This window comes from Leopardus geoffroyi, chromosome B4 (genome assembly GCF_018350155.1).
Source record: "Leopardus geoffroyi isolate Oge1 chromosome B4, O.geoffroyi_Oge1_pat1.0, whole genome shotgun sequence".
In the NCBI taxonomy this organism is placed as follows: Eukaryota; Metazoa; Chordata; class Mammalia; order Carnivora; family Felidae; genus Leopardus; species Leopardus geoffroyi.
The window spans coordinates 81,011,451-81,022,561 of record NC_059341.1 but is presented as its reverse complement, the minus strand read 5'-3'; the positions used below and the strand labels follow the sequence as shown (position 1 = coordinate 81,022,561).

At 43.9% G+C, this 11,111-nt stretch overlaps 2 protein-coding genes across 7 annotated transcripts in view; one reads left to right on the top strand and one right to left on the bottom strand.

Moving 5' to 3' along the window:
* Positions 1-2,070: 2,070 nt before the first annotated feature.
* HNRNPA1 (heterogeneous nuclear ribonucleoprotein A1) lies at positions 2,071-8,569 on the bottom strand. Of its 4 annotated transcripts, XR_006709552.1 has the most exons (12): positions 8,437-8,569; positions 7,750-7,866; positions 7,355-7,501; positions 7,008-7,218; positions 6,822-6,914; positions 6,649-6,741; positions 6,286-6,360; positions 5,931-6,089; positions 5,214-5,369; positions 4,917-4,982; positions 2,443-2,528; positions 2,071-2,209 (listed from the first exon to the last, which is right to left on the bottom strand). XR_006709552.1 is itself a non-coding variant. In XM_045466801.1 (11 exons), exons 1-10 carry the CDS (start codon positions 8,449-8,451, stop codon positions 4,927-4,929), a joined length of 1,122 nt encoding a protein of 373 aa, XP_045322757.1. In that variant the 5' UTR covers positions 8,452-8,569; the 3' UTR covers positions 2,071-4,686; positions 4,917-4,926. The 4 variants fall into 4 exon arrangements, 1 of the variants encoding a protein (XP_045322757.1); XR_006709553.1 differs by lacking the exon at positions 5,931-6,089 and having other exon boundaries at positions 2,443-4,686; XR_006709554.1 differs by lacking the exon at positions 5,931-6,089.
* Positions 8,570-9,013: 444 nt separating this feature from the next.
* Positions 9,014-11,111, top strand: part of CBX5 (chromobox 5) — a 45,405-nt gene continuing 43,307 nt past the window's right edge. Inside the window, exon 1 of one of the 3 annotated variants that reach the window (XM_045466802.1) lies at positions 9,014-9,259. The gene's annotated coding sequence lies outside the window, so the exon portion shown is untranslated. The remainder of the gene's footprint in view (positions 9,260-11,111) is intronic. The other 2 variants (XM_045466803.1, XM_045466807.1) reach the window with 2 other exon arrangements.

The following is an 11,111-nucleotide window of genomic DNA, read 5'->3' as shown; positions in this document are numbered from 1 at the left end:
AAAAAAAAATTGAAACCGTGGGATCTAGTTGTGAAGGGCAGAGCCTGGGATTAGCTGTTCAGAAACTGGACTAGTTTGGGGCACCTGGGTGGCTCAGTCCGTTAAGCGTCTGACTTCAGCCCCGGTCATGATCCCACACTTTGTGGGTTCGAGCCTCGTATCAGGCTCTGCTGACATCTCGGAGGCTGGAGCCTGCTTCAGATTCTGTGTCTCCCTCTCTCTCTGCCCCTCCCTGCTTGCACCCTGTCTCCCAAAAATAAATATTAAAAAAAACAAAAACAAAAACTGGATTAGTTCACCTGAGGGAACATCGGGCAGTGACTTTTTTTTTTTCTACTTCTAACCAAATTCACAAAAGTGGTTAACCCGGAGGCAAAATCAGACCTTCATTTATTCAACACTTACTGAGCACCTAAGTTCTAGAGATACACCGGGGACGCAAACAGCTAACGGGAGAAATGCCAAGCGCTCAAGATATACCGTAGTGCGGAAGACCACCACGCATGCACACAACTTGGTACATGGCTACCCAAAGCAACGGGTAGAACACCGGTGGACTGTGACCTGGGTTATGTTTCAGAGATTGTAGAACTTCAACAAGGTAATTTTCCTCATCTAAAGAGTATGGGATTTTTTAACAATCTTGTATTTGTAAAACATGTAGCAAAATACACAGAACGGAAGAGGCATTAACCTCACTTTCAATAGGAACGCTTTTTGCAGTCTGGTGGCCTGAGTTGCTAGTAACTTCATGTCACAAATTAGATTTTTTAAAGAGCCTGAAATGGGAAGAGGGGCAAGAGGGAGAAATCTTAAGCAGGCTCCAACGCTCAGACTGACATTGACGCAGGGCTTGATGCCACCATCCTCAAAGCATGACCTGAACAAAAACGGGGATGTTTGAGCCACCCACGCCCCCTCAAAATTCGATTCTTAAAACTGTGGTTAAGTGAAGGCTGCCTATACATTCACAGCTCAATACCCCTCTTTTGCTACGTTTAAAATCGAGGCTGGATAACCTTTTCTTTAGCATAGGGGACATTTGTTAAGCATTTGCTAGGGGATTATATTATTGCGCCCAAGCTTTTGATTACCTTGGAAACACGGAGACTTCCCTTCCATACTCATCTAATCCTGGTTCCAGATATTTTAGGAGCCGGAGATAGCTGGCAATAAATACTTGCGGAGGCCACTGTAAACACCCTACTTCTAACTAGGCTAAGATTTACTCCTGCGCTCAGAGCCAGTTTTTGCTTTCACTGAACCAGGATCCTGATGGTGTAAAACTTCTATAGTAACACCTGGTATTAGAACTACTTCCGGGGTGCCTGGGTGGCTCAGCTGGTTAAGCATCCAACTTTGGCTCAGGTCATGATCTTGCGGTTCGAGCCCCGTCTGCTCTGGACTGACCTGAGCCAGGATCCTGCTTCAGATTGTCTCCCTCTCTCTCAAACCAATTGTTCCTCCCTAATCTCAACTCAACCTGTGGTTTTATTTCTTTAATTTTTTTCCCAACGTTTATTTATTTTCGGGACAGAGAGAGACAGAGCATTAACGGGGGAGGGGCAGAGAGAGAGGGAGACACAGAATCGGAAACAGGCTCCAGGCTCCGAGCCATCAGCCCAGAGCCCGACGCGGGGCTCGAACTCACGGACCGCGAGATCGTGACCTGGCTGAAGTCGGACGCTTAACTGACTGCGCCACCCAGGCGCCCTGGTTTTGTTTTAAAGTGTTTATGTTGTTCTACCTTTCTTTACCCACCTACATAAGGTCTTGCTTGTTCCTTTTTTAGTTTATTTTTCAGAGAGACAGAGCATAAGCAAGGGAGGGACAGACAGGGAGACACAGAATCTGAAGCAGGCTCCAAGGCTGTCAGTACAGAGCCCAGCTTGAACTCACGAACTGTGAGATCATGACCTGAGTTGAAGTCAACACCCAGGCACCCATTACTTTAAATTTAGAAGGATCCAAGTAAGAATCGGCGAGAAACAAAGGGGAAAGACTTCAACTCTGCTAAAAATTCTGATTTACCATATCATGAAAGTGAAAGAAACAAGACAGAACCAAGTTGAAATCAAAAAAAATTTTATTTAAAAAGTCCATTCATAAAACTGAATGATTAATTCAAGCTGCAGAACAGCTAACAACTACATGGTAGTGAAAATGAAGTGCAGTGGCTCAGATAAAGGTTGTCCTCATAAGGATGTTCCTGCCAAAAAAAAAAAAAAAAAAAGTTATGAGGCATTTGCATAAGCACTTGGAAGATTCTACAATTATACTGTTCTGTTGACTGGGAACCCAGCTGCTTTAATCACTTTTTGCCGGCTATGGCCTTTTACTAGACCAGACTATGAAAGTTTTTGTTCTCAGGTACAGCTCGTCATGGTCTACTCTGGCAATACCGAGCACTCTTGGCGCCTGTTAAGTTTGTAAACAGCTTACCTTTTAGCCATAAATTTGGACAGATGAGTTTGTTTTGTTTTATATTTTTAAAGAGAGTTGATTAGCCTGGAGTAGCAGACTCCTCCCTAGAAAAGTAAACAACCTTTAGAACTAGCTTTTTGGGAGACCAAGTCCCAGCTCAGGGTAAACCCCCCACCTCCCCCTCCCCAAAAGGGTCCACCCTCCCTCCCCCCAGACTTTTGGGAAGATTCTAACACATTACTTTGAGCCATCGTTTTAAGGAAATGGGTCAAAGGAAGGTAAGAAATAAAATTAAAGGGCAAAAATATATTGTCACAGAATTAAAGTGTTTACTTCCTTCATTTGGGAGCCACCAAATCTAGGGTGTCAATTTAAGAAAATTCATCTCCAGAAAAACCAAGTTCAGCTTAACTGGACTAGTTTTGGCTCAATATATGAAGGATTAATGTTAACAGAAAACTGGATTTTAGAGAACACTATACGGATGGAAGTAAAATCTGTTCTTACCTACCAGCATAGCAATAAAACCTTTTCTCCTGGTTCTGACTGCTAGTCCTAAGAGTCAGGTGTGCCTTACTCTTGTCTGCCTCCTTTCTCGCGATGGTCACTGAAACTTCACTCCCTCCTAGCTTTCATGGAGCGTGCCGTGGCCTGCCCCTGGCTTATCTGTACTCCACATACCACAAGTGTCTACTCTCAGCTGTAGAGTGTCTGAGCTCGGAGCCATTCGCGCTATGCTTGCTAGCAGTTCCTAGTAGCTGAACATCTCTCCTGGATCTTTAAAGGCATTGTCACGAATCCTGAGGTATCTGCAAACTCCCTCAATAGTTAAGGTTCCACCTGCCATTGCAAACTCAGCCAATATCAAACTCACGGAACTATCACCCATGCTTTCCCACCCACCTCCCACCCGCTCCCCCCTCCACCCTCCCCCCCAAACTTCCAAGTAACACACCCACGAAATTGGGAGGGAATACACAGTCCTAGTGATAAACAATTCTCTATGCTACCAGGTACAATGGCACTGAAATTGAGGGTACCAAAGGGAGGGCTCAAAAGAACCTATGTAACAAATAACAATGATTGGATATTAAGTGACTGTAAAAAGGCTTCAGAAATCATTTTCTATACAATTAACATTTTAGGATGGTTGTGTGATGTACCATATTTAAAGGAAAACTGCAGTTAGCATGAATATAGTAAGTTGCTTCCCCATCTCCGCAATTTTAATGTCCAAATTGGTAATTAGTACAGTTAATCTATAGACCTCTATTAAGGACCCACCCAACCACAAAACTGCTGTTTTCCTTTAATGTAAGCCTGTTTTTGTATTAAAAAGAAGATATTCTTACTGGTGCTGGTCAGTTTAAAAAGGTCTCCCAAACACTTCTAATCTGTGGACTTATGGGGTGGCATTAGCCAGCAGCTGGTTTCTATTCTCTGGCAGAGTTTTGAACTTGAATCGTGATAGAAGCATTCAACATTATGAGGGGTAGTGGGTAGGGAAAGTCCAAAGCTCTGCCAGTCCCAAATCCATACAGTTGTCATTCCATTCAAGAGAATATTAAATCGTTTATTGATTACACATGATAATGGACGATACACAAGCTTTAATCCCATCTATAATTTTATCTGATACCATAATTCAATTTAGATATATTGCATAGGATGTGCCAACAATCATATTAATAACCAAATAAACTCCAGGACTTTGCTTGGGTGACCCTTTTAACGGTGAACTCCAGGTCACAACACATTAACTGTCAGTTCAACCACACCAATGTTTGTGGAGACAACGGCTTCTGTGCCCAAGCAGGTTGCAAATAAATTTCAAACGGAACCTGGCATCACCCTGATGGAATTCTAACTTCACACTGTTGGGGTAGTTTACCAAAATGGCTTCAGAGTAGACTAACTTTACACAGCACATTTAAAAAAAGACACATTTATTCAGCGTCATGATCAGACTATTACATTTAGCAATCAACAGCATGGGTGCAAAAAAAAAAATCTACATTAAAACCCTTTGTTGGAATGCTTTACACTTTCCACAGAACAGAAACTAAAATAACCTGTTATACAATTAGTCACAAATACAGTCCTCGAGTTTTTTGCCCATACACATGAGTATTGTCTAAAACATGTCTTCTTTGTAGCAGCTAGGCCCTGCCACCACTGTGCTTGGCTGAGTTCACAAATCTGTTGTAACCTGTAGCTTCCCTGTCACTTCTCTGGCTCTCCTCTCCTGCTAAGCTTTGTTTCCTGTTGAACAATATGGAATAAAGTTGTTAATCTAAACATATTAAGACTCAAGGCTACAATCCAATAGCAAGTTTTGTTTCCCACAAATTTTGCTGATCTGAATATTAACTTAATATCCACAATTTTACTGCAATTATAATGTTAACTATGTTGCACTGCTCAGCTATATTAGGGTTACTGGATTATCATTTATAAAAGTTAACTTCAAACATAAAAAGGTGTTTACTTACCTGGCAGTAATTAAAACCTTCTGCCACTGCCATAGCTACTGCTGCTGCTGGAACCGCCATAGCCACCTAAGAATACAATTTGTCCCTTTAAGCTTTGGAAGCACAAATAGAAACACTTTTTGTATCAGGGGCAATAAAGCCTCAGATCTGAGTTCGGGCGCACATGATTTTCCCAATCTGATTAAGTTCTTGAAAAGCTTTTAGACTGTAGCTTTTCACAGTCTACACACACCTCGCCCCAAAATTACTGGACCTGGTTATGGGTACCTCACCCTCTAATAAACATATATACAATACCTTGGTTTCGTGGTTTGGCAAAGTATTGGCCTCCACCACCATAGGGGCCAGAGCTTCTGCCTCCAAAATTTCCTCCTTTCATGGGTCCAAAATTTGAAGATTGATTGTTGTAATTGCCAAAATCATTATAGCTTCCACCACCTCCAAAGTTGCTTCCTAGAAATGGAAAGAGGACCTTTATTTGTTATTTGGGGAAGATGGTTAAGTTCTGAATTCTACTTAGTGCTCAGAGCAAAAAATGTTGCATGATCTGCTTGCCTTCCTCCCAAACTCTGGTGGCTCCAATCATCCTTTTCTGGGCAAGGCACTCAGTTGAATAACTCAATACTTTTAATAAAATTTACCCAACTTACCATGGCATAATAGCAATATAATCTCTAGGCTTGAAGGTCTGTGCCCATCCGGGGCACTGCAAACACATGCTGGATGTATCAACTAAGTGCCTAGGATCCCAAGGGAGTTAAGACAACTAAATCCTGCTGGAAGCTAATCTAATTCTGATTAAAGACAGGACTATCCACTTATCCATCTATCTTATTTGGGAGTGAGGCGGCCCCAGCTTAAAGCTAGGAGGTAGCATTAGCAAGCCCGTTAAAAAAGAACACCATGCATTGCACCACATAATGCTTTTTAAGAGCATCAAATCCCCTTATGATCATAAACTCTAAAGAGCTAATCTAACTATTGCACCAAGTACTTGGATCACTGGATACCTACCACTACCACCGCCAAAGCCGCCTCCGCCTCCTCCGTTGTTATAGCTGTCATAGCTGCCACTCCCGCCATAGCCACTGCCCTGGTTTCCATAACCCTGTCCACCACTTCCATAGCCTCTGCTTCCTCCAGAGTAACCAGGGCCGCCTCCTCCATAACCACCTACAAGAATACAATTCTTCTCAATAAGACAAAAGTATTCAACAATCAAAACCTGTGCAAGTGTAACACCTAAAAGCCTGCTCACAGCATGCGGTTACGGTCAGAGCTGAGCTGGTCATGCACTACTTTAGCTCTACTACCCTACTCTAGAGATTCCAAAACAAACTTTTCACCTACGTACCCAAGATAAACTTACCATCGTTACCAAATCCGTTATAGCCATCCCCACTGCCACCATATCCACCACCACCTCGACTGCCACCAAAGCCACCTGGAAAAAAGTAGAGTTTTAACCACTCTCTGAGGTGTATTGGCTGCATACAAATTATACCCTTCCTAAATTCAAGTTTTCTGAAACCCCCCCGGGTCACAAAAATGATTTCTATAATGAAGACTTAACCTTCCAGTAAGAAGCCACAACACCTGGATAAAAATTAACTTTGGAAAAGCTGGCCCATAGGTACATCCACCATAGGTTGCAAGTGGACAAGTTATCTGGGGATTGTCAAATGACAAGCTTACTGTTAATTTTCAGCCAACTATATATAACCACACGTACCTCGCCCACTGAAGTTTCCTCCACGGCCAAAGTTGTCATTCCCACCAAAACCACCTCCACGACCACCACCGAAGTTCCCAGAACCACTTCGACCTTGAAAGAGAAGTTTGAAGTGTTAAACCTACAGATTCGAATGACTTCGTTGCCTGTAAGATCTAATTAAACAAACTCACCTCTTTGGCTGGAAGAAGCACTAGCCATCTCTTGCTTAGATAAAGCTTTCCTTACTTCACAGTTGTGGCCGTTCACAGTATGGTATTTTTGAACTAAAAAAAATTTCAAAGAGAACACAATCTCAAAGACTAGAATACAGCACGGGTTTCAGAAACCTTAGCAAGTTGCATGCCCCGGAGACTTACTGACAATCTTGTCTACAGAGTCATGGTCATCAAAGGTCACAAAAGCAAAGCCTCTCTTTTTGCCACTGCCTCGGTCAGTCATGATTTCAATCACTTCAATTTTCCCATACTGTTCAAAATAATCTCTTAGATGATGTTCCTCAGTGTCTTCTTTAATGCCACCGACAAAAATCTTTTTCACAGTTAAGTGGGCACCAGGTCTTTGAGAATCCTAATGAGAAAGCCCAATTAATTTACTTCCCAATAAAACTATCCTTAATCAAGATCATTAAGTTTAACATCCCCAAACACACAGTCCGCTTAGTGGCACACTTTTAAATAACCGAGAAAAGAACTAGATCACTCACTTCTCTCGAGACAGCCCTCTTTGGTTCCACAACTCTTCCATCCACCTTGTGTGGCCTTGCATTCATGGCTGCATCCACCTCTTCCACAGTGGCATAGGTGACAAACCCAAAGCCTCTGGAGCGCTTGGTGTTTGGATCTCTCATTACCTGAAACGTTAATAAAATTTACTACATAATAAAACCCCAGAGACTACTGTCATTTCTACCATGAGTAAATACAAGGCCCTTCAGTTTCCCACTAAATTAACAAGGGAGCCTCTAATCAGCTAAAGCCACACCTTCCCTTGCCAGGTTATTTTCAACTATAATCCCGTTAACAATCTTGACAAGTCATCACAAGATAATCCAAAGAAACCAACTAGTCCTACTGGCCTTTTGTCTCTTCTAAGTCTTACCACACAGTCCGTAAGCGTTCCCCATTGCTCAAAATGGCTCCTCAGACTCTCATCGGTTGTTTCAAAGCTCAAACCTCCAATGAAAAGCTTCCGCAGCTGTTCAGGCTCTTTGGGAGACTAGGAGTCGGGGGAAAAAATCATTACGTGGGGGGGTTACAACACAAAAAAAGCTTCCAGTTAGGAGAAGCAAAGCTACACGACAATGATACATAGCACTTATTGTTCCTTTGGGTCGCCGCAAGCCACGTGCTTCTCCCCATTAGGGGAGACGATATGTTGGGGGCTGGGAAGCCCCGAGCGCATGCGTCCCAACTCTCCCTCCGACGCACGCGCAACAAAAGGACGGAGCTGGAAGACTACAGAGCCAATAGAGAACTGTATCTGCTCCTTAAGAAAATCGTCCCCTGATACAAGGTGAAAAAATAAAACGAAACAAAACAATCGAATATGCATAAGGGTTTTGCCAGGAGGAACAAGCCCGGAGTGAAAACCAAGTGTTGCAAGACGGCGGCCTCATGGCGACGACGAGGACAAAATGGCGACCCGAACTTTGGGAGGGGTAGGCCCTTGGCAGCAACGTTAGAAATGCCGAGCCAGAGCTGGCGCAAGCAGCCAAACCAAACCACATCCTACCGAATTCAGTAACGGCGAGAAAGAAAATTAGGCCGAAAAGAGCGTGTTACTCACCTCTGACTTAGACATGACGGCGGTGGGAGGGGAGACTTTCACGATGCTTACTCGGCGGCGTCCACGGGCAGAAAGGAGTAATCTAACGAACGTATCTGCCAGCCTACCTTCGGCCTCGCTTTTTTATCCCGCCTCCTCGCTTTAGGCATTGGTAGACTCCGCCCCTGAGTGTCTCTGATTGGATATTTGCAGTAGCTGCCCCCCTGCTATTGGCCTGTAGTGCCGCATTGCTGTGTAACGTCATCCGTTTGGGCGTTCTACGCAGTCTCCACCCCTTAGTGTTCATTGGTTCCTGAACAATATTACTCTTAGCCAGTGTGATTGGCTCGCCAACCAATCATTCATATTTGAATGTATCTAAGGTGTTTAAATAATTTTTCAGTCCTTCGCGCCCCGAAATTACGCTCAACTCACTTGGCAAAACATGATTAATACTATGTATTAGGAAAGAAGTTATGAGGTGACCGTTTTCTTTCTTTTTTTGCAACGACCGCCCACTAAGCGCATGTGTAGTAAAATGGCGAGTTTACGCAAGCGCATTAAGAAGTTCCGCTGGGCGCTTGGAACACGTGAAATGGCGGGCGGGAGACGGCGGCGAATCTACAGCGCTTGCGTAGTGGCGGGAGTTGCGCCTCGTTTTGCGCAGGCGTAATGGGCGGAGAAAGGGTACGGTCCCAGGATTGGTCGCGCAGGCGCAGGGAAGGATCCGTTTTGGCGGGCGGTTGGCGTTGCGCAGAAGGCGGCGGCGGCACTGTCTTGTGGTCCTGCCTCACCACAGAGGAACAGGGAAGACGTTTGCGTGAGTGATCGGTGTCGATTCCGGGTAAGTGACGGATAGTCTTGCCTACCCATACGAGGTCTTGAACTGACTCCAATTGGGCCCGTTATTGTGTGAAATGAATGGACCGCGGGGTGGGGGCTCGTGAAGGGGGAGCGGTGGGTCCGGCCAACCAATGGAAGAACAGGGGCGGGATGTTTTATTCCTGTAAGTTCTGTGGCGCTGTGCAGCCGGAGGGCTTGACTGGCTTGTGTTTAGGCCAATTGGGTCCGCCCTTAGCTGCCGACTGATCGGTCCTTGGGCCATCGGAATGTGGGAGGCGGGTTTCCCGCTCCTGAGCAGCGGCTCCCTGAGCCAATGAGCACGGAGCGCGCGGTAGGTTGGGCTCATCCAAGAGGCAGCGGATTGACTCCAATGGGGAATGCGGGAGTCGGGCGGTTAAATGGATGGACCAAATTTGGAGCCAGTAGACGGATAGCCTACGGGAAGCGCTCGGGCAGGTCGTCCAATCAGCGGTCCAGAAGAGGGAGGTCTTAACGTTAGAGGTTGTGAAGAAGGGGATTCAATGCCTGTGATGGCGCGGCAGCGCATATTTTATCCACTGTGACTTCTCTAACGAATCCTTTAGGCCTCCGTCCCATACACCTTTCTTGTAGGGAAACTATAAGTTCTGTCCCCACACTTTTGGTTTTGAGGGGAGCAAGGTAGGTCTTTGGGACCTCGCTTCTTTAGGAAGACTGACTTGAAATGTTAGAACCAGTAGGATAAATCTATACTGTTGTGGAAAGGCACCCGAGAAAAATCTGCGTCGTGAAGCACCTTTCCACGGACAAATGGGTATTTGTAAATCCATAGAAAAAGTTTTGGAAGGCTACATACCGAAGTGTGTTACCTCTATAGACAGACTGGGATCTAGGCAGGTTGGTGTCTGCTGTTTAAGCCTTTTCAGGGATCGTAATTTGTGATTAAATAAAGATTAGATCAAAAAGTCAACTTTTGTGTTTCCAGTCATAATCACGGGCTTCTCACAGCCTCTTTTATCCTTACACCTCAATAGAGTTGTTTTTCCCCTAAGAACTAAGGTGATCCTCAGTATAAAAATACAAATATTAAAAAGGTAACTTTTATTTGACTACTTAGTACCTACTAGAGAGGCTAAGCTAAGCGCCTTACAAGCATTATTCATGTCTCAGTGCCTTTATCTTTGTCTCTGACGCCTTCCCCCCCATGTAGATCTTTCTTTACACCACTAAAGAGTTTCTAAGCTCTCTTTCTTCTCTTCCTTTGAGGATGTCTGGATTTTGATAAGGAAGTTGCTTAACAAGGGGGATATTTAGGGTGGATTATTCCATTGCCTTTTGATTATATTTCCTTCAAAATATTTATTTTACAGGAGCTGTAATCACCTGTTGGTAATGCCCAGTCAGCTGATTTGAAGATGTTTCAGTAAAATAGTGACATTTTATTACATAATGGCCATATAAGAATCTAAATTGCTCTGTTGTTGTTCACTGATGTATTTAAGGTTAATAGAAGTACTGTTAATAAGTTCAGCTACATATGAAGTACACTTCTGATTAGAGACCTTTGTGACATTGTACAAAAGAAAGTTTAGCTGCCCAGAGGAGAGAGTCTCTGACATTTGGCAAGAAGACAAATTTATTTCATATTTGGTTGTAAACTGTAGGTATGCTAATTATGCACTTTTTTCTGCTTAGTTTATAAAGAAAGATACAGATTAAGGTTATCTATCTCTATTTTATTTAGGTTTAAAAGGAATACCATCTTGATCTATTACAGGGTTTCTTGACCTCAGCATGTTGACATTTTGAGCCAACAAATGCATCTCACCTCATCTGTCACCTCCATTGGTGACTATCAAAATGTCTCCACACAT

Bases quoted from the DNA above. Each gene is read 5' to 3' on its own strand.
- HNRNPA1 (XM_045466801.1), bottom strand. The intron at 7,502-7,749 runs GTAAGACTTAGA...TTAACGTTTCAG, and splicing joins GAACGCTTACGGACTGTGTG to GTAATGAGAGATCCAAACAC. The intron at 6,090-6,285 runs GTAAGTTTATCT...GTATTCTTGTAG, and splicing joins TAACGGATTTGGTAACGATG to GTGGTTATGGAGGAGGCGGC.